Raw genomic sequence first — 19,445 nt, 5'->3', positions numbered from 1 at the left:
CCTTGAGCACAAGCCCTATGAGGAGAGGCTGAGGGAGCTGGGGTTGTTTAGCCTGGAGGAGGGGAGGCTCAGGGGTGACCTCATTGCCCTCTACAACTACCTGAAAGGTGGCTGTAGCCAGGAGAGGGTTGGTCTCTTTTTTCAGGCAAGCAGCACCAAAACAAGAGGACACAGTCTCAAGCTGTGCCAGGGAAAGTTTAGGCTGGAGGTGAGGAGAAAGTTCTTCACCAAGAGAGTCATTAGTCATTGGAATGTGCTGCCCAGGGAGGTGGTGGAGTCACCCTCCCTGGAGGTGTTCAAGAGGGGATTGGATGTGGCACTTGGTGCCATGGTCTAGTCATGAGGTCTGTGGTGACAGGTTGGACTCGATGATCTTTAAGGTCTCTTCCAGCCTTGGTGATACTGTGAAAACTGTCACAAGCTGCATCATGAGATGTTCCAATCAGATACAGGGACAAAAAAATTATGTAAAGACTGTGGAAAATGTGTGCCAGAAGTTATCCAGAACTCAACCACTTAAAATCCTGAACAGTCTGATCTAATTTTGAAGCCCTCTTTCATGGAGCAGGAGAACATGGTGACTTAGAAAAGCTGTTGCCACCTGAACTACTTCTACGATTCCTGTTCCTAGGAAGGTCTCTATTTAAAACCAAGCACAATGACACAGCCTTGCTGAGGTCAATAGCAATTCTTCTTCTGGTTAACAGAGCACTGATAACTGGTTTAAGTGCACCAAAATTCCCTCTTACCACTAAATTTGTCCATCAGTTGGCATCACTGTCCAGTTTCTGCTTACCTGCTTGCTTTGGCAGCACAGTCTGATGGCTGATAAAGTTGATTTTCAGGGCAAAACACAGCTGCTGCAGACTTTTGTTTGGTTTGCTTTCACTGCAGGCAACTCAGTAGCTCAAGATCATACAGTCATTAGCCACAAGAAATAAAGCTTCTTCAAACAGTCTCTGAGTACCCCAGACAAGCTATTAATGAACTTACTTTGTGCAAAGGCTTCCTGCACATCTCCTCCCACCCCGGTCAGAGAGTCCTGAGGTGCATGGGTTGGGGTAGAGCAGGCAGAGGCAGACCTGATGGGCATTGGAATCGGTCGACTGATTGTGTGGCTGGGTGAGGAACGTGGAGAGCCAGCCCCTTGGGTCTGCAAAACAACACAGGGGGTTAGGCAGGTCTGTGGAAGGGCCCTTGCCTGCTGTGCTTGCCACCCATCCCTCAGCTCGAGGGCTCATGCTGTTTGTGAGCAGCTGGGCCGTGTTAATTTCCCTAAGAGAAATTTCCTGAGGTCAGTTGTTAGTGGCCAGCAAGGCTTCCATGTAGAAAAACAGTTAAGTAGGAAAACATGAGTCAAGATCTGACTTCCTTTGAGCATGGGAAAATGTCAGGCAGCTAAATGACAAAAAAATTCAGAGTTAATAACACCAAAGTACTCTGCCCTCCTGCCTCTCTCTCCCCCCCAAGTTCACACAACCCACACAGGCTGGGAGAATGGAAAGATGCAGGCACGGCTGTGGGCCCAGGGACTGTCCCTTCCCTCAGAGCTCTGCTGGGAGAGCAGATCCCAGCCCTGCCCTCCACCTCCCTGCAGGAGAAGTTCATGGTGCATGCACCCTCTCTGTCACAGAAAGCCTTGCAATAAATAATCCAGCTTTCTGCCTTTTGCTCAGAGCTGGAGAACTGTTTTAAGCCACTCTTAAATCATGCACTATGAAACCGTTCGCTCTACAGGACACACTCAGGCACTCCCAAAACACTGTGGGGATAGGGCAATATAAATTCCTGCTGGGGGGTTCAGCTGCTGGGAGTGCAAAGGTTTTAACACCAGTCATATAAAATGTCATGCTGTTAGCACCTCACAGTTAGTGTCACTCAGCTGAAATCCAAGGGGGCTGTACAGAAATAATCATTTTTACAAACACAGCTGGGTGAGGGACACCAAGAGACACAGTGTGCTTTTCCCTCCACTGCTTCAAACCCCCTGGGGAGTGTGCATCCACGTAAGGAAAAACAACTGCTGGAGCTCACAGCAAGCTGCACATGGCTTTGGACCGAAGACCTGCGTTTGGTAGGTGCCAAGGATGGAGATGGTTCCAGTGCTGTTTAAGGGAAGCTGCAAGACATGCCCCAGGCTCTTTCCAGAGAACAGTAACACGAGGGCTGGGCTCTCCCTCATCCTGCATTTATTCTGAGAATTCAGGAGGATTCCTTAACTCATCCCACAGCACTTATTTTGACTCCTGCAGTGGCTGCCACCGATATGGTTTGGCAAATATGTTCCAAACCAGACAACAGCAGCCCGCTGCAGCAGGAGTGCAACACTGCCCTTGAGATTCCTATGAATTCCTACTCTGGACCATAAATAATGTATCAGAATACTCAGCTATTTGTTCTTTTCTCCTATCACTTCTTTCTGAGAGACATTATCACCAGAGAGACATCAAGGGCAAATTAGGTTTATGAGGAATAAGCACATTACTGATGGGAGAATGGAGGATTTAATACTTATAATTTCCTTAATGATTGGTTTTAGAACATTTAAATGATGGATGAAAGGGAAGTTGAATATATAAAGGCCAGCTGCTCTCTTGTTCCTGGAACTGTCTGAACTCCCTGCAGTGGAGATGCAGAGCTCTAGTCTTCCAGAGGCAAGGCACAGAGCAACCTGGAGATGCCTGAAGGTCCTTGGAGGTCGCACTCCCTGCACATCAAGCAGGGGATCTGGGTTCTAGAGTTATCTCCTTTCATGCCTGAAGGGGAACGTTTCATCCTCTGTGAAACAAATTTGTGACACAATTTCTGGTTCCCATCTCCATCTTTCTCTTGCCCTTTCTCCCTCAGCTCTCCTTTGCCTTTTCACTTGATTGTGGGGAACACCAACAACAGTGGGAACTTTGAGAGAAGATGAGGGAAAAAAAGGGACCACATTTGCCTCCTATAGTGAAGGAGCACTTAAGGAATGAACTACAAACCAGGCATTTTATTCACTAAAAATAACAGATGCCTGCCAGTGCTTCTTTGCTGGAATTTTCCCACATGAGAAATGGAAAAGCTGCTGCACACCAGTTGTTACCCTTAGTGTCTGCTTTGCAGCTATGACTGAGATCTTGTGTTTATAATAAACAGTGCTCTCTTATCTGCGGCTTTCAGCAGTGGAATAAACTGGGAAGCACGGAGAGATGAAGCATTTGGAGCCTTTTGTCCAGTGAAATACTCCCCTCTTTCTATACTGTTTGGACTGTACCAGGCAGAACTGATGAATACTAAGTTGAAACAGAAGGATACCAAGAAGGATACCGTCCCTGGAGGTGTTTAAGCCCAGGCTGGATGAGGCTCTGGCCAGCCTGCTCTAGTATGAGGTGTCCCTGCCCATGGCAGGGGGGTTGGAACTAGATGATCCTTGTGGTCCCTTCCAACCCTGACTGATACTATGATACTATGAAATGCCTGATTTCACAGAGATGAGCACTTCATGTATACTTTACTCATTCAGCCCCAGCCCAGCCCAAGTTTGTGGCAATGGAGTGCTGTTAGGATTGGATTCCTGCTCAGTGGTTGTCAGGAGAAATGTGGTTTCCACAGGCTAAAGCTTATGGCCTGAAACACACTATGATAATCAGTAGTGACTTCTTGGTAATCTCAGCAGAGAAACTGAGCACCAAATTGCTCCCAAACCTCAGCAGCCCCACCAGGACTAAGGCATGCTGAAGGGGGAGCTACCACAGCCACCACAGATATATAGAATCAGAGAATTGTCAGGGTTGGAAGGGACCTCAAGGATCACCTAGTTCCAACCTCCTTGCCATGGGCAGGGACACCTTACACTAGACTAGGCTTCTATGTTATAGGTTGGACTTGATGATCTCAAAGACCTTTTCCAACCTGGTTAATTCTGTATTCTGTAAAGCAGGGTCACCCACAGCAGCTTGCCCAGATGAGTTCACTGTATTATTCCTCCCCGTGGCCAGGACCCTACACTTCCCCTTGTGAAACTTCATGAGGTTCCCTCCACCCACCCCTGCAGCCTGCCCAGGTCTCACTGAATGGCAGCACAGCCTGACTGGGCGTCAGCCACTCCTCCCAGCTCTGTATCACCAGTCAAGTGGCTGAGGGGCCACTGTGACACTTCATCCAGGTTGTTGATGTGGATACCAAGCAAGACTATCATAGAATCACAGAATCAACAAGGTTGGAAAAGACCTCAAAGATCATCAAGTCCAACTTGTCACCCAACACCTCATGCCTACTAGACCATGGCACCAAGTGCCACGTCCAATCCCCTCTTGAACACCTAAGGACTAGACCCAGTCCTGACCCTGGTGAACACTGGATGCATCTGGAACTCTCTAGATGCATTCCAATGCATCCTGCCCTGGGTGATCCTGCTTTGGCAGGGGGGTTTGAGGTCCCTTCCAGCCTCTAACGTACTGTGATACTGGCTGCAGCTATCAACGTTCTCATGCCTTCTAGAACAAAAAACATTCCACGCATTTTATTTAATTGCTCATCCCTAGTCAACCTGCCACGGATGTTAAGTTAATCCTTGCTAGGGAGGGAAGGATTCCTCCCTCTCAAGCGTCAGGCTTGCTTAGGAGAAAATGCTTGTTATGAGCGCTGACTTGGCGGGAGCTTGAGCCCATCGCGCCCTCTGCCGGCACTACCTGGGATAGCATGGGGAAAGCCCTGCTCACCGCCTCGCCAAACGACAGGGACGGGAGAGGAAAAAAAAAACACCTCGTTATCCTTTCTCAGGGAATGGCAGCAGAGAAATAGAAAGCCCGAAAGCATTAGATAAATGGCCAGGCTGCTCATTCCAGTTGAATTCCCCCCGAAATTAATTTAACCCCGTTTCTCTCACCCGATCATGAAATGGCATAGCATAACGGGGATCGCTTAATGGAAACTGAGAGCAATTCCTCAGCATCATCACCTGGTATTCAGCAAGACTCTCAGAAAAAAAGTAATTCATACCTCCTAACAGCTCAGAAATGTGCTTTCACTTATACTGTCCACTGAACATTTTATATGATAGGGAAACTTGTCACATTGAAATCTTCTCCTTGGTGGCAAGCAACAGGACTAGAGGAAATGGTTACAAGCTGTACCAGGGGAGGCTCAGACTGGCTATAAGGAAATATTCCTTTACTGAAAGAGTTCTCAAACATTAGAATGGTCTGCCCAGGGCTGTGATGGAGCCAGGCAATCAGCACCAGAACAAGAGGACACAGTCTCAAACTGCACCAGGGGAAGTTTAGACTGGAGGTAAGGAGAAAGTTCTCCACAGAGTTGTTAGCTATTGGAATATACTGCCCAGGGAGATGGTGGAGTCACCATCCCTGGAGGTGTTCAAGAGAGGATTGGATGTGGCACTTGGTGCCATGGTTTAGTGGTCATGAGGTCTTGGGTGACAGGTTGGACTTGATGATCTTTGAGGTCTCTTCCAACCTTATTGATTCTATGATTCTATGATCATCCCTGGGGGGTGTTCAAGAGGTGTGTGAATCTGGCACTTAGGGACATGGTTTAGTGTTGACTCTTCAGTGCTGGATCAAAGGTTGGACTGGATGATCCTGAAGGTCTCTTCCAACCAGATGCATTCTGTGACTCTCTATTCTGTGATTCTGTTTTGTGAATGGAAGATATTTAACAGGGCAGAGTCAAAAGAAGACAGCCCTTACATGGAGCTGATGTTTAGCCAGTCTGATATTTTTGAGTGCAGTAGGTCAATGCTCTACAAAAATCAGCCATGGTGTTAGTTTTACAAAGGTGAGCACTACCCACAAAGCCTGCATGTTCTACATCAGATTTCTGGCTGTACTTCTACTGATGAAAGCAAGAGGAAACCTGCTTTGTTAAAATGAAAGAGTTTTACCTGGCTGCTGTCTGAAAAGTGCTTGTCTTCAGATAATACCTTCCCAAGATCTATTTCAATACTAAAATCCCCCACACCAATTAAATCTCCTAGAATTTACCATCAGGAATACAAATACTTGCCTTTTTTTGATCTAGGCTGCTGAAGCTGCCCTGGTCTAGTTTGAACTCAGTTATGTTTTTCTTCAAGTCCCACCATTCTCATTCCATTTTCCAAATGCTCTCTCTGGCAGAACTGTTCTTTAATTCATATTCTAGGCTGGTTTCACCACACTTGGCTGGTGGTTTCCATATTTTAAGTGCTCTTGTTTAGAAGAGTGCAAAAAGAGATCTAGAATCCTTCCAGCCATGACCCACTTCACAAAGGACTAAGATGTTTAATGGTGAAAACTACCACAAGGTGCTTGAAAATCATGTCTGACAAAACTGCAAGGTATTAATTTTGGTCAGAAGAACACACACACATTGCAAGCAAAGGAAGTAAAGTAAATCACAGGAACACAATCACATTTGGGAGTTAGTAAGGCCTCCATTAAGGAGGGAACTTACTACCTGTTTCAATTCTTCTTCCTAAAGAGAAAGAGGATCAGCACATGAGATTAGCCAGGATGTGAGTAAAGAAGAGAGAGAAAAAAGCCAAACATGGAGTACAGTTGAGATAGCTGAAGGTATGTGGCCAGGTTATAGTCCCACCTCTGCACACTGTGAAACACCAGGACAGTGCAAAGCCTGCAGAAAGCCACTACCATTTCCTACTCCAAATCCTCTTTGTCCATCTCTGACAGAACTAGCAACTGAATGGGCAAAGTTAAGGAACCACCAAAAGCAATCTGTACAGTCAGCTGGAATGGGTAAAAGTGTACAGTGCTGAGTTGTTCTTCTCACACTTTCTGTGACAATTTTTTTTTTTTGGTATATTATCAACAGAGAAAACTTTAAAAACATCTGACATTGGACCATGAAATATTTAATGTCTGGACGCTGCTGAATGGCTGATCCAGAAACAGCTAGCCTGAAATCCAGAGATGTGGCCAAATCCTTCCCTGAAAGAGCAAAACTGAACTGGATTGCCTCCTGCTGCAGTACTATTTAAAGGATTGCAATAATTTCTCAATAGTTCAGAGCCTGGCTCTGATGTTCCACTCAGCAGTGGCAATGGTGATGCATGTTCCTATGCTACTATAGGAACAACATCATCTGAAACCTCTGAACTGAAAGACCAAGGCAAAAAGGGGAAAGGGAAAGAAACAAAGCCAAATTTTATGGGTGGAGATAGTGAAGGAATTTTGTGGTCTCATCTTGTCCCCCTCCTCTCTTGCTTCACTCTTGGCAGTATCAGGTGGAGCTCCTTACCTTCAGCAGTTTCATGAGGCCTTCTAACTGAACCATAAGCTCCCTCCGGCTTTCCTGGAGAGCAGACATCCTCTGTTCCAGCTCATCCTTCCGCTGCCTGAGAAGCAAGCAGATCCCATCAGCTTACCCCTCACAGTTCAGCAGCTTGTAACTGCCCTGCTCCCCCCAGCCCAACTATGAGGTGCATGCCTGCAGACCCCAGGAGAGCAAACACACCCTATGAACTCGGCAGAGTGCTCAGACATGGGCTGCAGGAAAGCTCAGGAGTTCCCTCACACAGTGTTCAGATGAGACTGAACAGAGTGATGGGGGAAAAGACAGCCACTGACAGACTCCTCTGCAAAGAACAACTGAGGTTCATACAAATTTGTGTTATATTCCCTTGTGGGAATGCCTGACAGTCTTTGGATCTCTCTAGTCAATAACCTCAGTAGCTGTCAAGAGAAATTAAAGCCATGCCCTAGAGGACAGGAAATTACAGCAGGGGAACTGAACAGAGAGAGATACAAGAGAAACTAAGAGAGTTCAGAAATTCATCCAGAAGAACACAGCAAGCTGCTTTTGTTTCCTTTTTTCCCCCTGAAAGCAAGAGTCAGACTATCAGAGAGTGGAGATACAGCTGCTGCAAAACAGCTCTTTGGACTTGCAGTTTGGTGCTGGTCCTTGTGCCAGTGTGAACACTAAGCCACCCCAAGTGTGACAGCCACCTTGTACCCAGGTAAATGGGAACAGCTTTGATTCTCCCCAGCTCCTCTGCATGGGATGGGGTTTCAGCACTTGCACATGCTCAATCACTGAGCTGTGGGAAAGGTCCCCACAGAAATACAAAATGAAATCACTGCCTCCTGGAAGCTATGAAATAATTACCATCACTGTTGAACAGAATATACATCTTAGGTGTATTTTACACACTGCTGTGTTGCAAATAACATAAACTATGTTGTGAGCCTCATACTACCTACAGAATATGACCACTTAATCCCAAATGGAACAAGCACCAGAGCCAAGACTAAGCACTTTTCCTGATTTCTTCTGGATTGCTCCCATGTGCTATCTCTCACCTATATAATAGGATCAAACAGTAACACTGACCAGTTGGATTTAACCTTCAAGTAAGAGCCTTGCAGGTCCACCTGCCATCTTTTCTTCAGCAGGTGCCACATGAGCCAGTGCTTACAGCCTGATCTGCAAAGCCTGCAACCCCATGGCAACCCCATGAAAACATTTTGGGGGTTGGTCTCTTCTCCCAGGCAACCAGCACCAGAACAAGAGGACACAGTCTCAAGCTGCACCAGGGGAGGTTTAGGCTGGATGTTAGGAAGAAGTTCTTGACAGAAAGAGAGGTTGGCCATTAGAATGTGCTGCCCAGGGAAGTGGTGGAGTCACCATCACTGGAGGTGTTTAAGGAGGGACTGGATGGGGTGCTTGGTGCCATGGTTTAGTTGATTAGATGGTGTTGGGTGATAGATTGGACTCGATGATCTCAAAGGTATTTTCCAATCTGGATTTGATTTCTATTCTATTCTATTCTATTCTATTCTATTCTATTCTATTCTATTCTATTCTATTCTATTCTATTCTATTCTATTCTATTATGACACCAAGCTGTGTGGTGCAGCAGACACGCTGGAGGGAAGGGAGGCCATCCAGAGGGACCTTGACAGGCTGGAGAGGTGGGCACAGGCCAACCTCATGAAGTTCAATAAGAGCAAGTGCAGGGTCCTGCATCTGGGTCGAGGCAATCCCAGGCACAAATACAGGCTGGGCAGTGACTGGCTGGAGGATAGCCCTGAGGAGAGAGACTTGGGGGTGCTGGTGGACAAAAAGCTCAACATGAGCTCTCAGTGTGCACTTGCAGCCCGCAAAGCCAATCAGATCCTGGGCTGCATCAGGAGAAGTGTGGCCAGCAGGTCGAGGGAGGTGATCCTCCCCCTCTACTCAGCCCTGGTGAGACCCCACCTGGAGTACTGTGTCCAGTTCTGGAGCCCCTATTACAAGAGGGATGTGGAGGTGCTGGAACGTGTCCAGAGAAGGGCCACGAGGATGATCAGAGGGCTGGAGCACCTCTCCTATGAGGACAGACTGAAGGAGTTGGGGCTGTTCAGTCTGCAGAAGAGAAGGCTCCGAGGTGACCTAATTGTCGCCTTCCAGTATCTGAAGGGGGCCTACAGGAAGGCTGGGGAAGGACTTCTCAGGATATCAGGTAGTGATAGGACTAGGGGGAATGGAATGAAGCTGGAGGTGGGGAGATTCAGGCTGGATGTGAGGAGGAGGTTCTTCACCATGAGAGTGGTGAAACCCTGGAATGGGTTGTCCAGGGAGGTGGTCGAGGCCCCGTCCCTGGGGGTGTTTAAGAGCAGGCTGGATGAGGCTCTGGCCAGCCTGATCTAGTGTGGGGTGTCCCTGCCCATGGCAGGGGGGTTGGAACTAGATGATCCTTGTGGTCCCTTCCAACCCTGAATGAAACTATGAAACTATGAAACTATGAAACTATTCTATTCTATTCTATTCTATTCTATCCTATCCTATCCTATCCTATCCTATCCTATCCTATCCTATCCTATCCTATCCTATCCTATCCTCCTGTCTCCTCCCCTCCCCTCCCCTCCCCTCCCCTCCCAGAGAATTAATCTATTTCTTTTTGGTACAAATTGCCTGTGCTGGCTTTTTGTTTCCAGGCATGTAATGATTGGAAATGCTACAAACTGCCCATAGAAACTGCTAATAGACCCATTCAATTCAAAGTGGCAGGTCCTAGCACAAACCTCTGCTGGGTTTTAGGTTCATTCTAAGCCATGTACAACAACACAGAGACTGCTCCTCTGATTTTTCACTCCTGCTGTACTCCAGAGCAAGTTCCTGAAAGTAATGTGAGGTGTTCCACAAGGGATTGGATGTGGCACTTGAAGCCGTGGTTTAGTAGTCATGAAGTGTTGGGTGACAGGTTGGACTTGATGGTCTCTGAGGTCTTTTCCAGCCTTATTGATTCTATGATTCTATGCTTTCCAACCTGTCTGCAAGACAGCACTGGTAAGGTGAAGGAATGCTGTGCTCAGAACCTCATTTTAATGAGTCTCCAACACTACAGCAGCTGGGACAAATACCCACAACATAATACACAGATTCTAGCACTTCTTAATATTATATTACCCTACTGCCCTAATTGCTTCAAGCCCCCAAAATCTGTGGAGATGTAAATCAGTGCTGCTGTTGTGAGTCCTGTTGGTTTTACCCACGACAGAAACAGCCTCTTGGCATCTTAAGTGTCTAGGAATTTGAGGAGGTGTCAAGATTCCATTGTAAATCAAAAGCCAATCTTTTGCCTTTCAAAGGGTGAACATTTTAGAAGGCATGCAAAGACCCACAAATTAGAAGTTATTTCCTCACTCTGACACTGCATCTTCAATCAGAGAAGATATCCTGATGGTGGAACTTGGCAGCAGTGCGCTAGGGACAAACATCCCGTGTGTGGACATTCAAAGAAGGATATTGTGCTTTTAATATGTGTAACAACATTGAAAAGAGGGAAGAAATCAACCAGTCAGTTTGCCAACACTGCAAATTCATCTGGTTATTTTAATTTTCTTTCAAGGATGATGAATTTTATTTGTCAGCTACACAGAAAGCTAATCTACTAAACCTGCTTAAAACAGACTATGGGCTTGATACACGAGAGCTGCATTATTGGGATCTTTTATGCTGTGTACACATTTTCATCACAGTCAGTTCTTTATGTCTCACAGAATGCCATTTGCCTGTAGATATCTAGAAAGAATTACACACTAAAATCACTCACAGAAGTGAAGAAGCCAATTTGGCTTTGATTGGATAGCATAAGTCACAGAATCACAGAACCACCAAGGTTGGAAGAGACCTCAAAGATCATCAAGTCCAACCTGTCTTTATTTAGAATATTTAGAATAAACCAAACCAGGTTGGAAGAGACCTTCAAGATCGTCGTGTCCAACCCATCAACCAATCCAACCCACCTAAACAACTAACCCATGGCACCAAGTACCCCATCAAGTCTCCTCCTGAGCACCTCCAATGATGGTGACTCCACCACCTCCCTGGGCAGCCCATTCCGATGGGCAATCACTCTTTCTGTATAGAACTTCTTCCTAATATCCAACCTGAACCTCCCCTGGCGCAGCCTGAGACTGAGACTGTGTCACCACAGACCCCATGACTAAACACCTCATGACTACTAATCCATGGCACCAAGTGCCACATCCAATCCCCTCTTGAACACCTCCAGGGATGGTGACTCCACCACCTCCCTGGGCAGCACATTCCAATGGCTAACAACTCTCTCTGTGAAGAACTTCCTCCTCACCTCCAGCCTAAAGTCATCATTTGGAAACCAGAAAAATAGTTTAGTGTGGAAAACTCACCAATAAAAGTGTACAGGATTTGTAAAGATGAAAACTAGCACTGTTTCTTACAGTAGTTTCCTTTGGTTATGAACCAGACCATAGAAGTATTACTTGTGTGATAAACGTGTAAATGATCTTTAGTCTTCTCAAGAGAGAACTGCTCTGTGGGGGGTGGGCTAAAATTTAATCTAGCATTGTTTCACTAGAAAGTAAGTTTTCACACTCTTCACATGAAGAGTTTTCCATAGCTTTTGTAGAATTCTCTGTCTGGCTCTCCCAATATGAACTTCAGGACTCGCAGGGAGCCCACAGATCTGTGTCAACGATGATTGCACTTTCCAATGTGATATACGCAACGAAGTTGGTGAGGGGCTTGGAACACAAGCCCTATGAGGAGAGACTGAGGGAGCTGGGGCTGCTTAGCCTGGAGAGAAGGAGACTCAGGGGTGACCTTATTGCTCTCTACAACTACCTGAAGGGGGGTTGTAAACAGGCAGAGGTTGGTCTCTTCTCCCAGTCAGCCAGCACCAGAACAAGAGGACACAGTCTCAGGCTGCACCAGGGGAAGTTCAGGCTGGAGGTCAGGAGGAGGTTTTACACAGAGAGAGTGATTGCCCATTGGAATGGACTGCCCGGGGAGGTGGTGGAGTCACCATCACTGGAGGTGTTCAGGAGGAGACTTGACAGGGTGCTTGGTGCCATGGGTTAGTTGATTAGGTAGTATTGGATGATAGGCTGGACGCAATGATCTTGAAGGTCTCTTCCAACCTGGTTTATTCTATTCTATTCTATACAGGGCAGTCAGTAACTCCATCCTAATTGATACAGAGACACATCCATAGCAGTCTTTTTAGCTTGGTGGGATATGTGGAAGAATGACCCTCTAAAGCTTCAGCTGCTGCTGTTGGCATTAGTCCACACTTCCCATGTGACAAGGAGGATCACTCTGCAGCCTGGGTTCCACCATGAGGAGAAGACCTCTCCTTGGAGTGCACCACATTGGGGAAATGTCTCCAAATGTATGTCTGTATTTTCAAGCAGCTCTGTGTTTACTTTAGCACAAGTGAGAAGTCTTTGTAGAAGCATTTCTTCTGACAGAACAACATCTTTCCTCACACAATTAATGTCATCTGGACAGGGCTGTGGGGACCTATTCCAAATGACCCAAGGGCCTAACTCTGCAAACACTAGTGCACATGCTTAATTGAATGTAGATGAGTAGTATGTGAGATTCCTCAGGCATGCTGTTTAAGGCATAAGCTTAATTACTTCTAGGACTACAGTCTGCTCTGAAAATGGAGGAAAAAACCCCACATTGTGTTATTTACTTTCAAAAGCCCCAAAAACTGTAAGCCAGGCTTATCTCTTATTTCTTCTCTTATTGAGAATCATAGAATCAATAAGGTTGGAAAAGACCTCAAAGATCATCAAGTCCAACCTATCACCCAACACCATCTAATCAACTAAACCATGGCACCAAGCATCCCATCCAGGCTCTTCCTAAACACCTCCAGTGATGGTGACTCCACCACCTCCCTGGGCAGCACATCCCAATGACCAATCACTCTTTCTGTGAAGAACTTCTTCCTAACATCCAGCCTAAGCCTCCCCTGGTGCAGCTTGAGACTGTGTCCTCTTGTTCTGGTGCTGCTTGCCTGGGAGAAGAGTCCAACCCCCACCTAGCTACAGCCACCCTTCAGGTAGTTGTAGAGAGCAATAAGGTCTCCCCTGAGCCTCCTCTTCTCCAGGCTAAACAATCCCAGCTCCCTCAGCCTCTCCTCACAGGGCTTGTGCTCGAGGCCTCTCCCAAGCCTCGTTGCCCTTATCTGGACACATTCAAGTGTCTCAATGTCCTTCTTAAACTGAGGGGCCCAGAACTGGAGACTGTACTCAAGGTGTGGCCTAACCACTGCTGAGTACAGGGGTAGTACTGAGAACATCTGGCTGGCTCCAGTCATGGTCAGAGGTTCTACTGCTGTGGTCTTACCTCAGGAGCCTGAGCTCTGCCAGGAGAGTGGGATTTTGTTGTGCCTTCTCTGGTGTGGGCTGAGATGCTTGCTCATGCTCAAGCCGCAGCCTCTGGATCTCCTGTAGGATTTCTCTGGAGGAGGAGAATAAGCAAAAGACTACACGTCAGTGATTTTCCACACAACCAGCTCACTGTGCATGCAAGAGAAGTCTGATTCTATGTAGCTCTTCATCAATATTGATATGACTGTGCTCCAACCAAAAAAGAAGCTCTCAGCAATGGGAGAGGGCTCTGAATGTTTTTAAAGTAAACTCTTAGGATTTCACCATAAAGGAAAATATTTATTCAAGACCCCCCAAAACTGGAGTAGACAAGAGTTAGTTCTGTGTTTAATCAAACTGCTCCTTTCTAATTCTTCCCCATTTCAAGCACCTCATGAACTTACCAAAAATTAAAATAACCTCTCTCACCCTTCTTGGGTATCAGAGAAAATACTTAGCACTTAAAAATATACTATTAGTGGAAGCAGAGAAGTGAGAGTGATCAGCAAGTCATGCTGGAGCACTTTAATAGGACTTGTTAGGACTGGCTTGCCAGCCCTGGAGTGCTGTCAAAAGGCTAATACAAAGCTTTGCAGCAGAAGGTTGAAACCTTTGTGAGTTTTGTCTCTTCTTCCCAATGTGCTGGAGAGCAGACGGTCAGGAGGCAGCCTCCAACTATGAAAGACAAATCGAGACGGGAGCTGGTGGCTCATTACACGGTGACAGAAGGCAGTGCAGAGTTTGGAATAGGAAACCATCTGGTCTGGGCTGGCCTCTGTTTTATAGTCCAGCAGTAAAATCACAGCTCTGCTGCCACACACTCCATGGCATCAGGCAGTCCGATACCCAGATCCTCTGCTGCTAACAAACGAGCATCACAGCTTTTAGGGACTGGCTGGCCTGTTTCTCCTGGACACTCTCTCAGTCTCAGTCACATCCATACCTAGTGTCTCATTTGATCAGCAGCCTGACTTGCTGCTAACCCTTCTGTAAACCTTTTCCAGGCAGACTGTGTTCTGCAGAGCTTTAATCATTTTTTTCACAAAGAAAAGCAGGGGAGCATAACATTACCAGTGTGACTGATCCTTTTATCATTCCCTTCTGTAGTGCTACAGAGGCTGCAACTCAGTTAATCTGGTTTTGAAACAGGACAGGCTTCCCCCCCCCCCCCCCCCTTTTAAACTCAGCAAACAGCAGCTGCAAACAGTAAAGTATCAATGGTTAGATCACATCCCTGAACAGCACACTCATTAAAACACAGGGTGGCCATGGATTTCAGAGCCTCTCTCATGTTCTGTGGGCCTTTTTCTGACCTGTGCTTTTCTTGCAGGGGGAGGTGTGTGTGCATGTAGAAGCACATTTCACAGAAATGGGGGGTAAAAGATGTTAAGAAACAAACACACACACACACACAATACATGGCACAGAACCAAACCTGAGGCTTGGTGGGTGCTTACCGGTTCTTATTTTCCAGCTCTGCGATCAGCTGCCTTTGTTGTTTGTTTGCATCAATGGTGAAGGAGATATCTGATGCCCCTCTCTGCTGACCCTGCTGTTGCTGCTGTGGAAGAAAAGAGAAGGCTGCACTGGAGGAGGAATAGCCAGCATGCACCTGGGAGTTCAACACAGACCTGTTCTCTGCAATCTGCTCGTAGAAGATGCAATACCAGGCTTGCCTACACTTAAAAAAGAGCATCCATGTGCACTCATACCAGTATGGCTCCATTGCTAGTAAAAGCAGGGTAAGTGCTAGAGTAAATAAGACTCAGTGTTTGCTATCCTGTCATTCAGTGCTTCTTCAAGGAGCTTCCTCTGAACCAATCACAAAAGGCAATGGCACTGCTGCAGGCAGTTGCTGTAATATGGGTCTTAATTTTGACACCACAGACAAGAGGGAATCCAAACTCCCTGGTGTCTCCCTCCAAAAGAGAAGGGGATGTGTGTCCAGAGCAGTGATGCTTCATTCTCTTGAAAGTACATGAGCTGTACTCACTTTTCAGTCTGACTGTGTGGCCCATTTGGCCAAGTTTTCCTGTACACTCTGATGACACTTCACAAAACTCCTTTCCCCAGTCCTTCAGCCAGCACAGCCTTTTTACCCCAGTAAAAGGCAGCAGGAATGAATCTTTTCCTTACAAACTTAGCTAGTGCTCACTACAGCTTCGTGGGACTGTGTTCTCTTTTTCATGTTCATCAGCAACAACCAAACACTGTTTTCCTTGATCACACTCCTGTGTGTATCAATGACAAGGCAGAGCAAGACATTCAAAGTTTCACAGCTACCAGACACCCATTTATTTCTAACTCCAGCCTGAAAACATCAGACACTAAAAAACACTCTGCGGAGTTCCTGCTGTGGTCTGAGTGTTTCTCAGCATAAAAGCCCTGTGAAGTGCAACTCTGCAGCTCAATATTTTGTGAAGCCAGGCACCTCCTCCTCCAGGAGATGGACCCTCAAAAAAGGATGCAGATACATCTCAGTGTTAACCTTTGGGAAAGGACAGTACCTTATGCCTGCAAATGTTTACTGCTTTTCCTGCTCCAGGTACATTTTCCCATTAACACTCCAACTACAGAGGAGCAGAGCACTGAGAAGAACTGACACATGCTGGTGGATGCCACAAAGTAATATAGGGGGAAGCAGGACCTCTATCCTGAATGCCCAGTGTTATTAGTACAGCTCCTTCCTTAAAAGGGAGAATGACCATCAGTAAAGCATTAAAGGTTTCCACTGTGCTCCAAAAGAGTTCTGTGTACAGAAGCCTTCTCTTTCCCTTATGTCTCTTTTGTTTAAAGAGCACAGATGGATGGCAATAAGAAATTCAGCATTTTCCTTCAAAACAGCTCTATTTAAAAGCTACTTAAATACTGTTTCCTAATTTTCCCCTCATGTCACAGACACACATTAGATACAACTGATTTCTACCAGTTTTCACCCAAGCCATCATCAGTGGGAGATCTTGCTCCCATAAAGACAGACCATCACCTCCAGGTAACCTTGCATTTGAAACAGTGCCACACATCTGAGAAGGATTGATGTGGGCTGGGCTGGCTTACTAAAATGCATTCTAAATTCTAAACTGGATCCATAACCCCTCCCTTCCCCTGCAGCTGCAGGTGGTGTGAAATCTCCCATGACAGATGGCTGCCCTGGGTGGCAGATCCATCCTTAATGCCTTCACCTGGGATGAACATGACTCAGTGTTTTTCATGTGGACAGTGGTGCCGGATTTCACCCTTCTAATTGATCCTGCAGTGTAAATCTCAGTGTGAAAATGTGCTTCTGGGCACTCTGGACTGGCTGCTTTTCACATCATTTATGGTCCCTTGCTCTATCAGATGTGCTGAGATGGAAAAAAGTAACTAAAGTGATCTTATTTATGCCATTTCAGATTTCTTCTTCTTCAACTAGGTTCCTGCTTTATCCTCTCGTATTCCTGAACATAGTTAGTGAGGTTTTAGCCTGTCATCACCTTCTATCTTGGGATACATAGAGCAGAATAATCATTGCTCTGATTGAAATGAAAATGGGAGGCAGGGCTAATGCAGGGGGTCATTAAAGTCATCCTGCTAAGGATCCTTCTTTAGAATCCTCAGCACTTAGGGCCCTAGTGGCCCTGATAGTTGAACTAAGCAGTAAAATGGATTCATCACCCCATTTCTCCACTGCAGGAAATCATTAACCTTTAACCAAAGCTAGTCCAGGCAGCATTTTCTGGTCTTTCCTGAGTTCAAGATGTCAGATCCCTTTTGCTATAATTGTTTCAATACCATTGCAGCAGCATATAGATGACATGCATTAGCATGTGGATTCTCAGGTTGAAATGGACTGCACAAAAATGTTATTGCTAGAGCATAACAGCATCGGATGAAAAGCGCAGGGAAAAAGAATCCATTAATCATTAAGACTGTCAGATGTAATTTCCCTGATCTTGCCAAGCCCCTGGAACATGACAGAAGGAAAGTACCTTCCTTTAATTAAAACACTTACTGATGAAGAAGTTTCTGCTGCCAGCCTTGCTGCGTACCTGGCGATCAGCTTGTGTTCTTCATCCAGGCGGCTTGCGCTGTCGAGCACGCTGGCAGGGGTGGAGGGAAGGAGGGAGGACAAGTTAATACAAGGGCAAAGTGACACTGCTCTGTCACACTGTCCACTCACACACCCTCAGTACGGAATCCAGAAGCAAAATGTCACCAAATTATCACTGGGAGATGTTAACAGAGCAAAGGGCAGAAGTGGGAGGGTAACTTCCCTAGAAGGATCAGCTTCAGGAGCCAGGCAGGACCTTCACTTAGGGGGTAACAGCAGCAGATTGCCACCCTGGCCAAGGCCAAGAAAGATGCAACTTGCAGACTACTCTGTCTGTAGAAGGGTGGGAAATGGTCAGGACCAGCAGTCAGCATTTGTTTTTACTTCTCAGCTTTGTCATATCACCTAGAAGAGTGATTACTTTCTGGACAGTGGATTAGTGGGAACCTCAATGTTTGCTGAGAAAAACTTCAGAAGCTTTGTCAGATTTGCAACAGAAAACAACATTGAGGACAGTTTTGCAGGGGACTTATCAAGAAAATGGGAGCCAGGGCTAATGCAGGGGGTCAATAAAGTCATCTGTAGTTATGGATTACAGTTTGGGACCACTGATCTAGGAATTTAGAATCAGACTTCCTCTTTTATTCCTGCTTTCTTGATACTTGGGAGTAAAATCTCAGAGAATCACATAATGGTGACCAGCAAGTGTAAGAACTAAACTGCAGATATGCTGAATTCCTTCAAAATAATTCATCTTATTACTTTTTTTTCTCCCCCTAAGGATACAAAAGGTAAATATTTCTCTCAGGTTAAATCCTTGCCAGCAGCTCTTATTTTAAATGGAGGCAATTATTTAGTCAGATGAGCAGGAAAGAGGCAACACAGTAATAATCTATTTACTATTTCTAAACATTTAGAGAACCATTAAAAATAATAAACTGCCAAAAAATGAAATCTGAAGAGGGCTTAGTTGTCCCTGGATAATCCTAGGATTTAGAGTCCTCTACTACATTAGGTTCAGTATATACAAGAGAGAAGAAATGAAGCCCCTAAGAAGAGGTGAGAAGACTGTGCTGTGTGGCCAGCCTGCAGTCTATGCCAGGGAGAGGCAAGCCTGATCTCTTCTCTTAGCCCCTGGCAACTGCCTGGTGTTTTGGCTGAAAGGAGACAGGCACACACCTCCCTAACTATGGGCTCTTCACGGCATGCAGCTGGTTGCTGATAAATGAGCCTCACGATTCAGAATACTGCTCAAAATAAGGCTTACTTCAGGCACGAGCATCTCATTCCTATTTTTGCCAAAAATGACATCTTGAAGCCTTCCAGATGAGAACTGCACTCATGCAAGACCTGCTTTTAAAGAATTGGCATCTTAAAAAGGAAAAGGAAGTGTTTCTCCACAATTTCTCAGTGAGCTCACACTCCCAGGTACCTCAGGGAACTGTACTGTGCACCTTTTGGTTGGCTTCATTAAATCCACTGGGATTTAGAAGTTATGATTGAAAGATGAGTAGCAGTTGATCTTCATTGATCATTGAAGTGGGAGTCATGTGGACTTGCTATGGCTTGCTGAGGTAAGGGAAATTGAGGACAGACTGAGGGGGTTGGGGCTATTCAGTCTGGAGAAGAGAAGGCTCCGAGGAGACCTAATTGTGGCCTTCCAGTATCTGAAGGGGGCCTACAGGAAGGCTGGGGAGGGACGTTTTAGCGTGTCAGGTAGTGACAGGACTAAGGGGAATGGAACAAAACTAGGAATAGGTAGATTAAAATTGGATGTTAGGAAGTTTTTCCCCATGAGG

At 46.0% G+C, this 19,445-nt stretch overlaps 1 protein-coding gene across 10 annotated transcripts in view; it reads right to left on the bottom strand.

Moving 5' to 3' along the window:
- Nucleotides 1-19,445, bottom strand: part of DTNA (dystrobrevin alpha) — a 244,510-nt gene that overhangs the window by 17,114 nt on the left and 207,951 nt on the right. For 8 of the 10 annotated variants that reach the window (XM_068158778.1, XM_068158779.1, XM_068158777.1 and 5 more), the window contains 6 exons: nt 17,608-17,695; nt 15,074-15,177; nt 13,594-13,707; nt 7,231-7,327; nt 6,430-6,447; nt 994-1,153 (listed from right to left, as the gene is read on the bottom strand). In XM_068158778.1, the coding sequence (XP_068014879.1) occupies nt 994-1,153; nt 6,430-6,447; nt 7,231-7,327; nt 13,594-13,707; nt 15,074-15,177; nt 17,608-17,695 (581 nt within the window). The remainder of the gene's footprint in view (nt 1-993; nt 1,154-6,429; nt 6,448-7,230; nt 7,328-13,593; nt 13,708-15,073; nt 15,178-17,607; nt 17,696-19,445) is intronic. The other 2 variants (XM_068158773.1, XM_068158783.1) reach the window with 1 other exon arrangement.

The sequence above is a fragment of the Melanerpes formicivorus genome, unplaced genomic scaffold (assembly GCF_026170545.1).
Source record: "Melanerpes formicivorus ecotype bairdi unplaced genomic scaffold, bMelFor1.0.p_v2 SCAF_42, whole genome shotgun sequence".
In the NCBI taxonomy this organism is placed as follows: domain Eukaryota; kingdom Metazoa; phylum Chordata; class Aves; order Piciformes; family Picidae; genus Melanerpes; species Melanerpes formicivorus.
Note: the sequence above shows the minus strand (reverse complement) of the source record. Positions and strands in the feature narration are given on the sequence as shown.